This window comes from Mercenaria mercenaria, chromosome 4 (genome assembly GCF_021730395.1).
Source record: "Mercenaria mercenaria strain notata chromosome 4, MADL_Memer_1, whole genome shotgun sequence".
Classification (NCBI taxonomy): Eukaryota; Metazoa; Mollusca; class Bivalvia; order Venerida; family Veneridae; genus Mercenaria; species Mercenaria mercenaria.
In genome coordinates this window covers 82,498,769-82,519,334 of record NC_069364.1, presented here as the reverse complement: position 1 = coordinate 82,519,334, position 20,566 = coordinate 82,498,769, and the positions used below count along the sequence as shown (strand labels likewise).

The 20,566-nt window shown below is 34.9% G+C and overlaps 1 protein-coding gene across 3 annotated transcripts in view; it reads right to left on the bottom strand.

The window, feature by feature from the left end:
• The window catches only part of LOC123552309 (cytochrome b5 reductase 4-like), a 76,896-nt gene extending 56,772 nt beyond the window's left edge, over positions 1-20,124 (bottom strand). Inside the window, exons 1-2 of one of the 3 annotated variants that reach the window (XM_045341864.2) lie at positions 20,035-20,124; positions 11,895-11,954 (exon numbers count right to left, since the gene is read on the bottom strand). Coding sequence is in view for 2 of the 3 variants with exons in the window: in XM_053541814.1 (XP_053397789.1) it covers positions 532-545 (14 nt within the window). In the remaining variant the exon portion in view is untranslated. Of the gene's footprint in view, positions 1-531; positions 560-6,799; positions 7,129-11,894; positions 11,955-20,034 lie in introns of those variants that run through there. The other 2 variants (XM_053541814.1, XM_045341863.2) reach the window with 2 other exon arrangements.
• Between the last annotated feature and the right edge of the window lie 442 nt (positions 20,125-20,566).

Genomic DNA, 20,566 nt, shown 5'->3' with positions numbered 1-20,566 from the left:
GAAGTTCCAGCTCTGAAACTTTCTTCAGTTATTGATAGGAAACCAATTTTCAGCTCAAGGGCACTGCAACCTTAACCTCTGTGCGACCGATCTAAAATGGATATGGGTCATCTGCTTGTCAGAAAAAAACCTGCCTACCATGTTTGATGCTTCTTTGCAGGAGCTTTCTTCAGAAACTGAGGGGAAAGGCAGACAGACAGACAGACAGACAGACAGATGATCCAATAACTTTATCTAAATGCCCCGCTTCAAATAGTGCAAGGTTAAATCAAACTTTTGACATAAAGGTAACAAAATTGAGTTTTCACACAGAAATTTTTCACGAAATAAATATAAAATGTCTAAGTAGTTGTATCAATCCCTTTAAAAATATTTCTTATTTTACAATACCCAAAAGAAATCCTCAGTACTAGCTAAATGCCAGATTCAAACTAAACAAAACTTCTTACAGGGTATATTAGAACGTACTACGAAGAACATGGATTTACAACACTTTTTATGCATAAAAATATTTTTCAGTCATACAGTTACCTTGCACATCCCATAGTATGATGGAGCACTGTAAAAATATATTTAAATCGTATTTCATATAATTTCTATCATAACATAATTGCTGACTTAAAATCCATTACTAAGGCAACAAATATTCAGTTTTATAGACTGATTTTGTCATAAAAAACCCTTCTTCAAATATCAGGTAAACTATAAATACTACCATTCCTGACTTATCTACTTGATATTTTCACAAAATGATATCTACTGAAGTATGTCTTAGAACTTACATTACAAATAATATTTCACATCTGAAAACTAATTAACAAATTATCACAGGTTCAAACAAATTCATCCCCCACCCCAAAACATCAAGAAGAACTAAGAAACAAGAGTGCCAAAATGGCCCTAGATCATTCACCTGACATTCATAGCTGGACTGAGTAATTTTGGAATAATGCTGTGAAATTATCATTAATTCAAGCCAGCAATTTCAGAGTACAGGGCTTTTTCTAGGCCGGGTTTTTGGGAAAAAGGCCCCTAGTCATATTGGGAATTTTATACACAGTAAATTGTCAAAATTGTGAAAATAGATCGACAAATCAAGTGAGTTTTTAATTAATATATTTTAGTTTAAATCTTCACTTTCAAATTTTACTGGTAGACAGTATCCCCTTGTGAAATTCTGAGAATTTATTTTTTCAGGATTGTTTTCCAATATTGCCAAAATATACAATAACTCTTCATTTGTTATGTTTAAACTTTTGTTTACAGTTTATTTTCACCAAAATTATAACTGAAATTTTCCAAATAGTAGAGTGGCAAAGTGCGTGTATGTTCGAGTGAAAAACCTGGGTCGCAAAAATATGTGACAATTGATTTTAATGGTATAAGAACTACCTGTCAACACGTTTTGGGTACTTATTCAATTAATATTGATGTTTTTATGCATTTTGAGACATCTTTGCATACAAATCATACATTTCTTCAGCAAAATCTTGTATTTAATTTTTGCCGAGGTTGCAGACGGTCATGTTACTAAAAATAGAAATGAGTTGGTTTTTCCAACATTTTGTTTGATTTCCTTGTCAAACAAAACTTGCTGTGCAAGAATTATCTTTGAATAAGAGAAAGCAATTGATTTCGGTTGGGAAATTTTTCATTGGATTGGGAATTTTTTGCTCCAGATTGGAAAAAAATGGACCATATTTGGCACTGGGAATGGGTCCGAATATTGGCCCCGTGAGACAGGTTGAAAAAGCCCTGGAGTAGAATATTTCAGGGTTTTCCAAATAGTCAAAATGGGAAAACTAGCTCCAACCCCTGTGGTCAAGTTTTTTTTAACGAAAAAAAAAAAATGTTCAAAGGAATCTAGTACAGTGTCCACCAAGAAACATAGCTATAGGATTATTTTCAAATCGTCAGCCAGCAGTTAATTTCTGGAGAAAATTTTCACAGTTTACCATATAAAAAGAAAGGGAAAACTAGAGATGCTTTTGAGAAAAGCGCATGTCTCCCACAACTGCCCCTATGAAAAATGTTAGTTTCTCTAGATGTTTTAGATGAGTGGATCCAATTAGATGGTCTGGATGAGTGAATCCAATCAGTAATTCAAGGGCCATAAATCAAAAGTGGCTAGTTATCGAACTTGGGTAAGGTCTTATGGCCAAACACATTTTGTTCAAGTTTGGTCAAGATCGGATGAGAAATGTTCGACTTAGAGAGCGGACAAGAGTAAACAGACGGATTTTTTCAGTAATTCAAGGGCCGTAACTCTAAAATGCCTGGACCGATTTGGCTAGTTATCGAACTTGGCCGAGGTCTCATGGTCAAACACATTTTATTCAAGTTTGGTGAAGATCGGACGAGAAATGTTCGACTTAGAGTGCGGACAAGAGTAAAAAGGCCGATTTTTCAATAATTCAAGGGCCGTAACTCCAAAATGCCTGGACCAATTTGGCTATTTATCGTCATGGTCAAACACATTTTGTTCAAGTTTGGTGAAGATCGGATGAGAAATGTCTGATTAAGAGTGTGGACATGTGTAAAAAGGCCAATTTTTCAATAATTCAAGGGCCGTAACTCTAAAATGCCTGGACCGATTTGGCTAGTTATCAAACTTGGCCGAGGTCTCATGGTCAAACACATTTTGTTCAAGTTTGGTGAAGATCGGATGAGAAATGTTCGACTTAGAGTGCGGACATGAGTAAAAAGGCTGATTTTTCGATAATTCAAGGGCCATAACTCCAAAATGCCTGGACTGATTCGGCTATTTATCGAACTTGGCCGAGGTCTCATGGTCAAACACATTTTGTTCAAGTTTGGTGAAGATCGGATGAGAAATGTTTGATTAAGAGTGCAGACACGAGTAAAAAGGCCAATTTTTCGATAATTCAAGGGCTGTAACTCCAAAATGCCTGGACCGATTTGGCTAGTTATCAAATTTGGCAGAGGTCTCATGGTCAAACACATTTTGTTTAAGTTTGGTGAAGATTGGATGAGAAATATTCGAATTAGAGTGCGGACAAGAGTAAAAAGACCGATTTTTGGTAATTCAAGGTCCATAACACCAAGACGCCTGGACCGATTTGGCTAGTTATCGAACTTGGCCGAGGTCTTATGGTCAAACACATTTTGTTCAGGTTTGGTGAAAATCGGATGAGAAATGTTCGACTTAGAGTGCGGACAAGCTTTGTGACAGACACACAGACACACACAGACACACACACAGATTGGAGTAAATCAATATGTCTCCCACACCACTATGTGGTGGGAGACATAACTAGCCCACCCTAGGTAGTCATATATTTTAACAAATCAACATGGCTTGAAGGAGTTTGGTAGAGGGTCACCAAAGGAGCATTAGTGTCAATTATTTTGAAATTGGGCTAGCAGTTTGAGGGAATGTTGCCCATTGGCAGCCATGGTTTTCGAAACAATGATTTGAAGGAATAAAGAAGAGGGTCACCTCAGTAACATTGCAATGGAACTATTTTGAAATCAAGCTAGCAGTTTCAGTTAAGATTTTCAAAATTTTCCATATAGCCATATTGAGAAAACTAGTCCTGTCCCCTGGTGGCCATGTTTTTTTTCAACAAATCAGCACAGCTTGAAGGGATTTATACATGGACATGCAATGAACATTGCTGTAAAATTATTTTGAAATAAGGCCAGCAGTTTCAGAGAAGATTTTCAAAGTTTCCCATATAGCAATATTGGGAAAATTAGACTGGCCCTATTTTTTAACGAAACAGACTGATTTCAAGGAATTTGGTAGATGATCACCCAAAAAACATTTCTGTGAAATCATTTCAAAATCAACCAGTGGTTTCAAGGAGATTTTTTTAAAGTTTTTCATTTTGGTTTAATTGGCAACCAGAATTCAGCTTGGGTGACCTAGATTTGAAGGAATCCAAAAGGGGACCACACAAGAGAAAAAGTTTCTTTTTGTTTTTTGTTGGGTTAAAGTCACACCAACACAATTACAAGTCATATGGCGACTTTGCAGCTTTGATGGTGGAGGAAGACCCCAGATACCCCTCCGTGCATTATTTCATCACAGGCAGGCACCTAGGTAGAACCATCCTCTTTCTTTAAGCCAGCTGGATTCCTCACATGAAGAATTCAGCGCCACGAGTGAGGCTCAAAACCACATCGGTGAGAGGCAAGTGAATTGAAGTCAGAGACCTTAACCACTCTGCCACAGAGGCTGCAAAAAAAAAGTCTGGCTGAAATTGGCATAATGATTTAGCAGGAGATATTTCTTGAAGGAATTGAGGCCAATGGATAGATGGACAACAGACAGATGGAATGACAGACTACAGACATCCAACGATCCTAAAACCTCACTTTGAGCTCAGGTGAGCTAAAAATTTGACTACGGCAATGAGAAATATTTTTCACTGCTGTTGCTAAAAAAAAGCATAAAACTACAGTAGTAAGTAGATTTTTCAAAGTAATATATAAACAACACAGACCAATCAGGAGAAAAAGAAGTTTCAGTAGAAGTAGTTTCAGTGTTACTAATCAATACACAAAGACCAGTCAAGAGAAGAAGTTGTTTCAATGTTACTAATCAATACACAAAGACCAGTCAAGAGAAGAAGTTGTTTCAATGTTACTGATCAATACACAAAGACCAATCTAGAGAAGAAGTTGTTTCAATGTTACTGATCAATACACAAAGACCAACCAAGAGAAGTTGTTTCAATGTTACTGATCAATACACAAAGACCAATCAAGAGAAGTTGTTTCAATGTTACTGATCAATACACAAAGACCAATCTAGAGAAGAAGTTGTTTCAATGTTACTGATCAATACACAAAGACTAGCCAAGAGAGGAAGTTGTTTCAATGTTACTGATCAATACACAAAGACCAATCAAGAGAAGTTGTTTCAATGTTACTGATCAATACACAAAGACCAATCTAGAGAAGAAGTTGTTTCAATGTTACTGATCAATACACAAAGACTAGCCAAGAGAGAAAGTTGTTTCAATGTTACTGATCAATACACAAATACCAATCACGAAAAGAAGTTGCTTCAATGTTACTGATAAATACACAAAGTCCAATCAAAAGAAGAAGTTGTTTCAATGTTACTGATCAATAAGCAAAGATCAATCAGGAGAAGAAGTATACCTTCAACGTTACTAATCAAAACACAAAGACCAATCAAGAGAAGAAGTTGTTTCAATGTTACTGATCAATATACATATACTAAGGCCTGGCAGTCATGAGAAGAAGTTGTATCAATGTTACTAATGCACCTAAGCCAATACAGAGAAAAAGCTGCTTCAATATTCTTCAGTCTAAGCTAATACGACCAGGGTTTGAACACGCAACCACCTGAACTCAGAATGGATGCTCTGCCACTAGGCTACAAATTCACAATCAGTAATCAAGGAAATCAATAATGTGCCACAGAAATATACCATTTGTCTGTGAGTATCATAGAATTGTTGGCATTAAACTGATCATATCTACAAAACATGTCTCTGCTACAATGTCTTGAGCAATATAAAGCGAGAAGTTGACATCTGTAAGCTAATTTAGTCATGTTAAGCCATTCTTTCAGGGACATTCTGTCTGCATCATTGTCGAAAGATTTGTTCCGAGACCTAACTTTAGTACATGGTGATGGAAAAGGCTTTTTTATTTTATTTTTACTTTTTTTTTTTGTTTGATTTAACGTCACACCGACACATAATAGGTCATATGGCAACTTTCCAGCTTTAATGGTGGAGGAAGATCCCAGGTGCCCCTCCGTGCATTATTTCATCACGAGCAGCACCTGGGTAGAACCACCGACTTTCCGTAAGCCAGCTGGATGGCTTCCTCACATGAACAATTCAACGCCCCGATTGAGGCTTGAACCCACATCGATAAGGGGCAAATGATTTGAAGTCAGCGACCTTAACCACTCGGCCACAGAGGCCAATTCAACGCCCCGATTGAGGCTTGAACCCACATCGATAAGGGGCAAATGATTTGAAGTCAGCGACCTTAACCACTCGGCCACAGAGGCCCCTCCAACTTTTTTAATCGTTTGTTATAATTTGTTTAAAACAAGTGAACTCTGAAGGTTCTGTACTGCTCACCTCACATTGATCTTACCACAGATAACCTTGTATCTAAAAGACAATATGTAAAGTATGAAGTCAATACCTTAAAAAGCATTCAAGTTTTGCCCAAAAAAAGGGAGATAATTTAAAAATTGGGACCACCTACAGTTCTGGTTCCTTATCACTGCACTTCCTCACCCTGAACTCTATCAATAGTACTTACAGTATCAAGTCAAAACCTTACAAAGTATTCAAGTTATGCCCCAGACAAGGTTTTCGACAAAAAGGAGATAATTAAAAATTGGGTCCACCTAGAGTTATGGTTCCTTGTCATTGCACTTCCTCTCAATGAGCTCTGTCATTGTATAAAGTTACAACTTGGTATCTTCAATACTTTTTTAGTTATCCTCTGTACAAGAAGTGTGATGGATGGATAGACGTACGGGCAGACGGACAGACAGACGGACAAGTTGGTGACTATATGCAGCCCTTTTCGGCGAGTATAAAAATAGCTCACCAAAAAAATCTTTGATGCCATGTTCATGATGTTGCAATAAAGTTTTCCTTCCAATAAATCATTTAAAATGCAAATGCTTCTACACAACAGAAGCAATGATCATATTATAGATGCTGTTCAACTTTATGAAAACCTGGCAAGTAGCAATTATTTCACAAGACTATAATTTTAACTGTGTAAACAAATCAATTCTCTCAGATAGTATATAAATATCATTACAACCTACCTGTCAGACTTTTACTGTCTTATTAAGTCTGTGAAAATAAAATCCAGTTGGCAATTTTCCCTTGATTAATGTTTACTTTATATAACATCCAAGTTAGAATTTTACTCTGACTAGTGATTCCTTTACATAATAATCCAGTCTGAAATTTTTCCCATTTAGTGAAGGAGTTCTTTCTAAATAAAGATTCTTTTATATCAAATCCAGTTGGGAATTTTTCACAATGGTTCTTTTATCAGTAGAGATATCACTGTTTTCAGACATTCATTTATCAATGTCAATATACATGAGAATAAAGCCAAAATCCTATTTTCCTATTTCCAGACAATACCAAAAAATTCCAATACCAACACACAATCAAGAATCTTGCTGTCTTATCTGGATATGACACGATTTCTTAGCAGGGCTTTTTATCTCAGGACAAATTTCTTTTTTAGCCTCATGAATAACAAGAACCTTGGATAAATATATATCATATTATATAATATCAGATTCTGTGTTCAGAGTATTTCCAGAGCTAAACTCAGGAATCTGTTGTAAAGTAATGACAGTCTTTTGTTCAACCCTCTACTTCAACACTAATTTCAAAATTGCAATATCTAATTTTTTGCAATTTGTATCTCACTAAATAGCAAAGTTACTTAAAATTCTCACTAAGCGCCACATCCTTCATCTATTGGAAAATTCTCGCTAATTGTTAACAGCTTCTAATATTCGAGGAGAATCTCAACTGAGAGAAAAAGCTTTCTGACTACTTTTACATCATGAGTGGGTGGAGATTAAAGAGCTATTCCATCAAAATACTGGCCTTTTCCAGAAATAAAAATACTTCCAACTAAGCTAAGTTTCAGAGGAATTCAAGATTACCTTTATTATAAGGAATCTTTTGCAAAGTGTCAAAAAGATTTTTAATGATGCAGCTGATTTTGTCATATAAAACTTTAAGGTCCATTTTAAATGTGTATGGCTAAACGGGTGAAAATACAACTGTTTTGATCTTGCATTGAATGATTATGCTGTGCAGACCTTCTCAATTTAAGGAGAATCTGGTGTTTTTTACTGCAGAAATGAAATTTATAAGAAATTAACAAAGCCTTTATCACAATTTATAATCAATGAAACGCCATTATTTTTTGTATATTTGATAACGTTTCCAAGAAGAGTTTCAGTACTCCTGAAAACAGAATCTCAAGGTATGAATTTCCATTAGCCAAGAACAATGCATGTTTGATCAATACCATGAAATCATTAATATTCGAGGGGACTATTTTTTTTAATTTCTTAGTTGAGTCAATCTGTGAATTTAAATCCCAAAGAGAAAGAAAATTAATTCCCATTCATTTTATCTGGATGAATGGAAATCCATGTCTTATATCCTCACAAAATTCTTGGCAGACCATGAAATTTACTTCCATGAGATAAATCGATTCACAGAGGTTCATTTTAAGTGTCATTCTGAAAACCAGACAAAGTTCTTTGCATCAGCTAAGCCTATCACTAATCTAATTTCCTCTAATGTAAAAGAGCATGTCTCAGCTCACACAAGATTTCCTGCCTAACATGGTAGTTAAAATTATGATTTTATCCTGTTTTTAATTCTCACTTTATGCAAAATCAAGTTTAATAATTGATTCATTTACTGTTACCATAATTGGAATATTGTCCCAGTGGTAATACCAAGTTAAGCACAATGAACGCTTCATTACAATCTGCAATTTCCACTTGATTATATTTTCTCCATTAGATATTTCCACAGTTCCCTGCTGGCATGGAAGGTTGTGTGCTTGCATTGGTTACAATCGCCATGGAATGCCAACACAGCAAATAATAATACATAATCAAACGGAAATTACAGATTTTTGTTTCAGGTCAACCACCTTAAGATGAAAATCCTTATACAAGATAAAAATCAACACTATTTCACGATGAAATTCCATGCACAACTTTATAATTGAACTGTATTTTAAATCATGGTGCCTGTTGCTATTAGAATTTCTGCTCAGCACAAAATCCCAATATCTGCTGGAATCAGCATCAGATACCGAGGAATTGATATCAAGGTTATTTAAAATTTCCATGAAAAAGAAAGATTTAATCATAACACCTTGTTCTTTTGTGTTGGGGTCTCTATGGAAGCCTGAAGTCAATACATGGTGGGGCAACATCAAAAGCTGGAAAGTCACCATATGGCCAATAAACATGCCTGTGAGAGTTTAACCCAACAAAATTTCTGAAATATAGGTGTTCTAAACTTTATATATATTGGTCTTATTTACACTTACTCTTCCAGACACTTCTACTTTTGGTATTTTATCTGGAAATTCTTGACAATATATCTCTAGTTATTCAAATCTAATTAAATGAGAAGACCTATGTTTCTTGCAGGAGGACATGTGGTTTGGTAGGGTCTCAAGCTACAGAGCAGACACAACAATGATGCAATTTGTCAGCCAATCAACATACCTACGGTACTTTTATTATTACCCATTTTTTGAGGGATTATGCTTACAATTCGAACATTTCAAATTCCTTTTGGAAACCAAATTCATTCTTTCAATTTTTTTCTGTAAAATGTAAATTGGGTTTCACAACTTTTTTTAAGAATTTGATGAAACCAAAATATTTCTGTACATAGCAAAAGACAATTATATGCAGGAATAAATTGCTTTTTATGAAAATAATTCCTGCATTCTAACACACTAGAAACATGAATTTAGATCTGGACAATTCTGTCACAACCAGAATAATGAATTAATCAAAGATTTTTATGTCTAGATGAAAAGGAAATTTATACACCAGACAAATCTAGTTAGTATCTCATTCCAAACTACAACCTGTACTCCCTGACTTTATCCATTGATATTCCGACATTATCTTAGGTTTAGGATTCACTGAATGTGTGTTTTTACATCCCAAGACAGAATTTCCAACCTACAGAGATGAAAGATTCAAAGACAGTGATCATAATAACTCAATCAAGGAGGCCCCTTTATTTTAGGTACCTTTTACCACAGGAAATTATTATCTCCAGATGCTGTTCTGATACAGGGAAAGTAAAATACTGTGATCATGACCTTTGACCTTTAAGTGTGACCTTTACCTTGGACATAGTGATCTGGGTTGTGCCCTTTGGATCTTGATGTGGTAAAAAAATTGACGCTAGCTTTATGAAAATCCTTTCATTGGTAAAGAAGATGTGGAGCAGAAAATAACAGAAGCTATTTGATCTTTGACCTCAAAATGTGACCATGACTTGGACTTAATGATCTTTGATGTAAAATCTTCATGTCATTCATTCATTCTAGAGGAAATCTTGGATCTCTTAGTGACCTTAACCTTGGACTTAAGTGACCAGCTCTGTGCACTCTGCCAACCTGACCCTTACATATTAGGTGCAAAGATATAAAATTAAGAAATAAGCAGAAACATAAAGACCAAACAGAAGTACACAAAATCGAGCATCCACAAAGCTAAAGCAAAGTTTTGCAGAAAAGCATTTAACATCATGCAAGAATATGTCATTTGATGGCCATAATCTTTGAATTTAGCCTCCTGTATTTCTCCTATACTGTAAAATTTACTGAAGTTTATCTGGCAAACATAGCAGCCTATCTAAATCAAAAATACTCCAGCTAACATAATCACATCAATTATTTAAATGCTATACATTGTTTGAATTTAATGTCTCAACAATAAATGAAATATCTCGGCTTGAAGCTATAAATAAATCTATCCCAGACAACAGATATTCCGTAAGTTAGATCAAAACCTCCAAGGTTTTGTTTAAAATTTGCAGAAAAATAAGACATGCAAATTTTTTAAGAGAGACTGTAAATATAAATTGTATAAAATTCTATGTACTTAAAAGCATAATAAATACCATGTTTTTGTGTGTGTGTTTTTACTTTTGCAAAGGGTTTCTTGGAAAACTGCAATGATTTTGAAATTTAACTGGTCTATCAACTTTCTTCAAAATTTCCTTTTGTTCTAAAGCTACTCACCCACAGTTTGGGTGAAATGTTTCAATATGGTCATGATTTCCAACAAGTTTGGCATAGAATGAATATATGACACAGAAAAATGATAAAGTGGGTGAAAATAAAAGTTAGATTTTGCTAAACATCAAGAACAATGTAAATTTTCTGCATTATTTCAAAAGCGTTGCAACGTTTTACTACCTTCTGCACAACATTTTTGGCTATTTATAAAAATACCTTGCAAAAATCTTACGTCAATACCACTAGTCACTTTCAGAGTACTCACTTTTTACTGATTCTAGAGAAAAATTATTTTTGCCCAAAAACCATGCAACCTTCCCCTCTCAGTGAAAAAAAAAACGCCCTGACAGAAGCTAGCACAATCTTGTGTCTGCTGAATCAATGTACTAACCATTTAGGACAACATGCCAGCTGAGTGGATCAATATACACAATCATGTTTATATTTTATATCTGATATGAGTAAAGAAAAACTTGGATATTGCTGTCAGTAAATAAAATGTAAAATATATATTCTTCGTTCATAATCAAGATAACTGGTCCATATGAAATAATAAACATTTTGTAAATACACCAATACAAAGGATGCAAATGACACAATCATGCCACATTATCTTGAGCAAGTAATAAGACATGGCCATGGTTTGAACATAAACCAGAATTGAGTTGCTCAATATTAGTACCTGCAGTTGTCCACTTAATCTAACAAAATAAATGTTACTAGATCTGTTACTAATAGCACTAAATCTATAAATTATCTATCGATACAATCAGCATTTTGTGCATTTCCATCAATATAATTATATTTATGACAGATTATCTACATCAAAAAGTTTTGAACAATTAAGCCCATAGTCCAATTTATAAAAAATTAGGTTTAAGCCCATCCCAGAATTCCCACACCTGATTGGTTGACTCTGAACTCAATCATGATTTTGACCCATGGCAAAGCTGCAACACAAGACAGACCTCAAAACAACAACAACCTTAATAAATCTCAAACAACGAACAGTATGTGTCTGATTCTTTTTAAATTTATGTTTTAAAACTATCAAATGACTTAAATGTTTATTTTACAAGCATATTATGAAGAAGACTTACCTGAAAAATTATAACATGCTGAACTTTCTGACTCTCAAATGTCTTCGCTCTGTGTATGATCTGAAAATAAAAAGTGTTTAAAATATCCAGTAGATGATTTCTTTTGGTCGGGTCTGACATGACATCACACATGCACAGCTATACATAATCTGACTTCTGATGGTGGAAGAACACCTGAGGTCAGGGGCTCCCCAACCCGCCCCAGCCCGGCATCATTTCAGATTCAGGCAGGCACTAAGCAGAACCACCAACCCATCTGCCAACTGGATGACCCAATCTGAAGAAGTTAAATATTGTTGTAAGTTTAATTCTGATCAAATAGATCCAATCCACAATATCATTATGTGCCAATCAAAAAAACTCGGCACATATCAGTGACCAAATGTTACAAACTATGATATTGAAAAATAAAATGCACAAAAATTATTGCATAGATTTGTAATTCAATGACGCAAAATATCCAGCTTCAAATACTTTAATTTTTCCTTCTTTTGAAACACAGTCTACTTCCTTAGCAGTTAATATTATCATAAATCATAAAACCGTTGGTAACAATCCAAGTGATATTATAGATTTTTGAGCACCATTTAATGAAATTCCTAATACGGTACTTGTTAGAGCTGTCAAAGGAGTGCCGAGTTCAAACACAAAGGTCATTGGTATTAATTAACAGACTCTGGATATAACTGGATTAGTTTAGCTGCCTTGTGTAAGGTCAGACAACATAATTATTATCATCATACACCTACATGTACACCGACAAGATATGAAAATGCAACAAACATATGCCTGAATATATATTTTCACTACAAAAAGCATCACCTTCAAATGTTCAACACATACACATCTCGATACTCTATATTGGGTAATTTGGGTTCAAATTTAATCAGCACAACAGACTGTAAAATTAACACAGTGGGTATAGAGTATCGAGATGTGTATCTGTTGAACATTTTGAGGTGATGCTTTTTGTAGTAAAAAATACATTCAGGCGTTATGTTTGTTGCGTTTTCATATCTTGTCAGTGTATGTACCAACAAGAGCTGTCGGAGGACAGCAACGCTCGACTATTCAACAGCCTTGTCGACTGAATGAATAAGAAAGTCGAAAAAGGGGCCTAATTTAGTAAAACAAGCAAAATAGGGTTATGCAACCTGCATAGTGCTTATCAGCTCATGACAGCACTTGGACAAGTGTGTGAAGTTTCAATCCATTCCCATAAGTGGGTACTGAGATACCAGCTTACATATAAGAATTTAACCAAAAACTGCTAAGTTGAAAAAGGGGCATAATTTTATAAAAATGCAAAGTAGAGTTATTAAATTAAACTCAATCCTTTCCCATTAGTTGATACTGAGATACCAGCTTAACCAAAAACTGCCAAGTCGAAAAAGGGGCATAGTTTTGACAAAATGCAAAGTAGAGTTATGGGAGCTACTTTGAGCACGTCAGATCATGACAGTGAACAAGTGTGTGAAGTTTCAATCCATTCTCATTAGTGAGTACTGAGATACCAGCTTACATACAAAACATTAACCAAAAATTTCTAAGTCGTAAAAGGGGCATAATTTTGTAAAAAAGAAAAAACAGAGTTAAGTTTCATTCAGTTGGGATAAGTAATACCGAGATATGAGCTTGCAGAAGGGTTACTCCAGTCTCTTTTTCAGGTCAATATGGATCAAGAGTATTTACAGCGGGAATTACTATTTTCTGCCCATTTCTGGTTCTGAGAAGGGTTACCTGTCTTATTCATTCAATACACCTCTCCCGATTAAACTCGTAGGCACTGCCACCAAAAACGTTATGGATGTTGCCACGCAAAATTCATCAATTTATTGGATGTTACTACGAAAATAGCTCAGATTCTCACGTTTCACGATTTGAAATACAGACAGTAAACAAAAATCCTGAACTCTGAGCACTAAAATGAATTTATTGCTGAAGCACTCTGTATTATATTTTGGCGGGAAAACAATACACGTGCGTGTCGTAAGTTTTCTGTTAATTAAATGTGTGCGTAATTTCCTCGTAACATACATGTATGCAAAATTGAAATAGATTTCAACATTTAGAGGCTTATGTAAATTACTTTAAGTAAAGTTTCAGAAATGTAGATTGTCTTAGCACACAGTATTTACGGAAGTAAATTTTTAGATTGATGTCTGGAGATTGGGAGTGTGACTTTTTTCGGTGTATCCTTTTAAACTCCATTACCATGGCTCCGTAGCCTCATCAGATATCACACTCTCTCCCCATACAATAAGTTTGTCTGTTAAAAACACACATTAACAAAATTAAATTATCAAAAAAAAAAAAAAAATCAACCCTACAAAATGAAATACGTTTTACACCACTACACATCCTACCCAGACTCTTCCAAATAAAATGATAACTTAGAATTTCAGTCATTGTTGTAAAAGAGCAGAAAGAAATTTAATTGTATCTTTTAAATTTCTTTTTTTTTAAATATTCGCAAAAGTATCAGCAAATTAGATATAAAACGACATAAGGTATGTTTTCATATTTTATTCATTATTCATGAGAAATATAAAATAATTAGTTATAAGTAGCACTGGAATAAAAAAAATAATTTGCCTACCTACCTACCCAACTTCACAGAGTAGACTCGAGAGACAGCAAACAAAGACCAGGGGCGGCAAATTCAATTGTCTGTATTGCCCAGGTTGTCCCAAAGCTTGTACAGACAAGTGAAATTTTACCAGAATTTACTATATAACTTTCATATGGACAAGCACAAAACAGCAATTGACAAAAACGGACAAGCAAGTTCCCTAGTGATTTTTTAGGAACATAGTAGAAGATAATTATCATATTTTCGATAACAATGTCCTTGTTTCTTATATCTTTCTAGTAGATAATTGCCAATTGCCAAATTAACAAGTCTGAGTTTTAAAAACATTGCACAAATTAAACAAGAGCACCGCCTTGCGGGTGCTGACGCTCATCTGATTTTTTTTTTTGTGTAATAGAAATATTGTCCTACCCATGATTTTCTAAGTCTAAAAAGGGGCATCATTCTTGCAAAAAGCAGGTTAGAGTTATGTTTCTTGATGTTCAGTGTCCACTTATGATGGTGAAAAACTGTTGCAAGTTTTAAAGCAATAGCTTTGATAGTTTATGAGAAAAGTTGACTTAAACATAATACTCAACCAAGAAAATGATTTTCTAAGTCCAAAAGGGGCAATAATTATTGCAAAAAGCAGGATGGAGTTATGTTGCTTGTTGTACAGGGTCAGCTTATGATGGTGAACAAGTGTTGCAAGTTTCAAAGCAATAGCTTTGATAGTTTAAGAGAAAAAGTTGACCTAAACATAAAACTTAACCAAGAAATCTGATATTTTCTAAGTCCAAAAGGGGCCATCAATCTTGCAAAAAGCAGGATGGAGTTATGTTTCTTGCTTTACAGGGTCAACTTATGATGGTGAACAAGTGTTGCAAGTTTTAAAGCAATAGCTTTGACAGTTTAGGAGAAAAGCTGACCTAAACATAAAACTTAACCAAGAAAACTGATTTTCTAAGTCCAAAAGGGGCAATAATTCTTGCAAAAAGCAAGATGGAGTTATGTTTCTTGATGTACAGGGTCTGCTTATGATGGTGAACAAGTATTCCAAGTTTCAAAGCAATAGCTTTGATAGTTTAGGAGAAAAGTTGACCTAAACATAAAACTTAACCAAGAAATCTGATATTTTCTAAGTACAAAAGGGGCCATAAATCTTGCAAAAAGCAAGATGGAGTTATGTTTCTTGCTATACAGAGTCAGCTTATGATGGTGAACAAGTATTCCAAGTTTCAAAGCAATAGCTTTGATAGTTTAGGAGAAAAGCTGACCTAAACATAAAACTTAACCAGGCAACGCCGACGCAGACGCCGACGCCGACACCGACGCCGACGCCAACAACCGCTCAAGTGATGACAATAACTCATCATTTTTTTTCAAAAAATCAGATGAGCTAAAAATGATGACATTGTTATGAGCACTTTTATAACTAAATAATAGGCTATTATTTACCTTAACACCTGAATGTTATTAACATATTCATCAAATTTTTATAAATGAAATAGTTGTTTTTTTACTGAAAATTGCCTTTTAGAGTAATTTTGATAATAAAACACAGTATATCTACTGGCACATAGGACAAAAATATGGGGGGGGGGGGGGGGGGGGGGGGGCAAATGTCCACTCTAAAAATAAGAAGTTGGGGGCAAATGTCCTATCTGCCATTTCAACTGGGGGGGGGGGGCAAATGTCCAGTAGTACATTTTCATTGGGGGGCAAATGTCCTGGGGGGCAAATGTCCTACAATCCAAAATCAGATTTCGCCGGCCCTGGAGACTTTTTTAAATGTGGCCTAATCAAGTTAGAGAGCTTACAACTTTACTAGATGCCGCCCTCCTGGAGTCCTGTCCATCACAGTTAGTCACATAAATAAGCTATGCACAAGATTATACCAGAAAATCTTAGCCATTTCACTCTAAATTGACAATTATATTTTCCTAAAATTAAGACAAATAGCCAATCAAAATGTTTCTCCATGTTACTAACTAGTTGGGCACGAACTGGTAGAAAACTAAAAGGGGGCACCTGGGGAGATGGAGACTAGCAGCTGTAGGTATACTTTATAGCAAGACCTCTTCTAAAAGCCTTGTTGTTGTGTTGTCAAAAGCCTTTAGAGTGGGCAGACCAATGCTCGGCGTAAAAACTACATATTTTAAATCTAAAAACTGATTTTACATAAACTTACCGTACTTTTTTACCGTCAGTTTGTAGAACAATCTGTGAGTATTCAACCATATTGTTTACATATTTCTAGTCACACTGTGACGTAATAGACGGGAGCTAAAAATAGTACCAGTAAAACCCGTGCGGTTCATGCGGAAGTATACCAACGCTCGGCGTACGGCATATTAATCTGCAGGTTGTAATTTTGAACTATTTATGCATTAAAGTGAAGTATAAGAAATATCTAACACAAGACATAGGTTGTATTGATTAACCGATTATTTTAAGTACATAAACATGTACGTGAATTACCCCTCTCTCTATTCTGCATATATAAATTGAATAAACACATTTTATATCAACACTTATCTGAAGGAATTCATTTGAAGATAATTTATCACAATTCTGTGAGTCTAACTTCAAGAAATCAATAACTTCTGATATTTGATGATTTATTTCCATTATTTTTGGAAATCTTTTCAAAAGTGTCATTAGTCCACATAGTATATCAATTACTTGAACAGCATAAGCTACAGAAAAGTGGAGTACAATTGGTCCGTATAAAATGCCATGATAAGGGTTTATAGTTTATTCAAGTATAAAAAATAAAATAATTAAAAAGAAAAATGCTTTTTTCTCCATAATTCCGCCTGCAATCTACTTTTTTAATACATGTTTTACCAGAAAATCTGTTTTAATGAGAGTAGACCACAAAACTGAACGGCTTTTAGCCTTGCATCGTCTGCTTTACTGTAACCACGTGACCATACCGGAAATGAATCGCACTTGGATAAAATTACGTGTGATGTAAACAAACGAAAAGGGACTGACAAGAGCTGATATTTTAAATATATATTAAGAAATTCCCAGAGAAACGTGATATACGCCGAGTGTTGGTATGCGCCGAGCATTGGTCTGCCCACTCTAGGGATGTGGCTGTGTGACCACCCATCTAGTCTTTCTTGTTTGGATCATTGGCTTATTCTATTATCCGAAGAACAGCAGCCAGTAAAAATTGTAACATGCAAGATGAGAGGCCCTGGTAGGATTTTATACTCGCTCTCAACCAGGGGTTCCATTTGACCCGGGACCCCGGGTCCGGACCCGGGAGATTTTCAAAAGACGCTCAAAGGACCCGGCAGAATACTTGCCTGTGCGTCCTTCGGGACCCGGGGGCATTTTCCTTTGATAATCCTTTCTCTTATCATTAATTTCCTTCAGTAAAACTATTTCCACGATAGACACGTGTATTCAAAATAAACACTCGCGGTCATGCTCTCCTGCCTTTGATCTCTGCTAAATCCCGCCCTTTCTCCTGTAGACATGCCTCGCTGATTTTTTATCAGCAAGTTACGTCACGGCGAGTGAACATAGGTAACAAGAAATCAATGAAGTGTTGAAATTAATTGATAAAGCGAATCCTGTGTACTGTCAAAAAAGGCGCCAATTAAATTATCGTAAGCAGCTGATTACCGAGCATGTGAAAAGTGCCCTGCAAGATTTTTTTCATGCCAACTTTAAATTAGACCATTGTTTAGTGATCATATCGTAATTTCAACAAGAAACTTCACAAATTTTGATGAATTTCGAAAGCAAAAATAAGATTAGAATGTCCGTTCACGGGTCTAAATTACACCCGATGTCATATGCATATTTCCAAAATTCCTATAAAAAACCTGACTTTCAATGCAGTTTTTTATGATAAGTAGCATCATTATTTGAGGAACTATCGCTGATTTAGCTTAGTTTGCCAAATAACTGAGCAAAAACTACTTTCCGATGACATTCTGAAAGTGTAACAGTATTCGGATAGTACATTTTGGATACATTTTTCTAGAGTGTTATAGCACTGTTCTGTTATTAAAAATGAAATGAAATATTGAAGGAAAAACATAATCAAAATAACATGAATTTTGATAAATATTAGTTTACAATATGAGACTATATGACCTGAGACTGACATTTTTATTATGCTGTAACATGATCTTGGGTTTATTGTTTTCTTAGGTAAAGATCTACGTATTACTGAATAAAAAATATAGTCAATTATATTGACGTGTTGGGAGAGGACTCCTGTATTTTGGAAAAGGACCCTTCAAAATTTGGGCCCAAGGGTCCTGGGACTCTTGGGTTTTCGGGTCTAGTGGAACCCCTGCTCTCAACAGGGACCTTACGTTTTTTTAGCAAAGTTTTACCTAGCTCTCACATCATTTTAAATCTGCTGTGTCGCACTGAAACAACTTATTTAGCTCCTCTTACTTTTAGTTAGCTAAAAATATTTAGCACAGTGATATTGTTATACTGTTATGCATTCTTGCATCAATCATTAAAAAAAAAGGCAGTGGCTACGATTACGGTACCGTAATCCTAGCCTCCGATTCTAGGATTACGGAAGTTCCGATTTCTAGACAACCCTATGAGGATAGGCTAGGATTACGGAAGTATTTAAGAGGCATCAAATGTATGTTAGGACATGTATAAATGTTATTGTAAACTTACTTATTTCACTTAAAATAGCGTTTATTTCTTGCCTGTCCTGTTATCTCGTGTTATCGATCAGCCATTTTGGGTTAGTATAATCTTAAAGAAACAGGCGAAATCGACACCCGTAGACATACGTTTTTCTTTCCAAAACCATACTAAATATTTTATTTTTTTATCTTTCTTTTTTTTTTTTTTTAAAAAAAACTGGCAGACAAACGAAGAATTATATTCTGAATAATAGCTCAAAAGGATTATAAAAAATATCTATATATATGCTTTAAATTTCATGATTTGATTAAATTGCCTGTCTTTTAAATTTAGATTTCCGCGCATCAGAATCGGATGAAATCAACACCCTAATACGTTTTGTTTAAATGAAATAAGTAAGTTTACAACATCATGTATGCATGTCTTAACATTTATTTGATGCCTCTTAAATACTTCCGTAATTCCTAGCCTATTCTCAAAGGGTTGTCTACGAATACGGAACTTCCGTAATCCTAGAATTGGAGGCTAGGATTACGGTACCGTAATCGTAGCCACTGCCAAAAAAAAAAAGCGACATTTAAAGTTATGGTAGCCAGAACTAACTTTTAGTTTGAATTTTGATACCCAGATACTTTTTAAAATAATTTTTAGATTTATAACTGAAAATTGCTTTGACATTAGAAAAAAAAAATCTATAAAAATGGTTCAAAACGAATGAATAAATCTAGTTCTAGGATGACTATTCTCAACTCATAATACTGCATAATTAATTTGGTACGAAAAAGTCAGGGTACGAAATCAAAACGTAAAAAAAAATATCTGGAAAATAACTAACAATACTATTAAATGACCAGTTGAAAACAAAGGAAGAAAACATCTTTTTAAAAATCATCTGTCCGAAAATAATACTTAATTCACTCTGTTTACCTGATTTGTTTATTTTAGATAATTCCGTCCCAAAATTCGAACCGTGAAATTTACAATTCATTAAAATTACAATACAGTGGTATTACACCACAATATTTCAAGTATTATAGGTTACAACACACTAATTAGTTGTTCTTCTTTTATAATATTCTATATAAAATTGTTTTGTTTGTTTTGGGTTTAACGCCATTTTTCAACAGTATTTTCATGTAACGGCGGGCAGTTAACCTAACCAGTGTTCCTGGATTCTGTTCCAGAACATTCCTGTTCTCCGCAAGTAACTGCCAACTTCCCCACATGAATCAGAGGTGGAGGACTAACGATTTCAGACACAATGTCGTTTATCAAATAGTCACAGAGAACATACGCCCCGCCCGAGGATCGAACTCACGACCCCGCGATCCGTAGACCGATGCTCTACCTACTGAGCTAAGCAGGCGGGTCTAAATTATAAAATTGACAAAAGAGCTATAAAAATAAAGTATTTTATACTTCTTTGAATTGACATAATTCCAATGGATGCAGCACACCA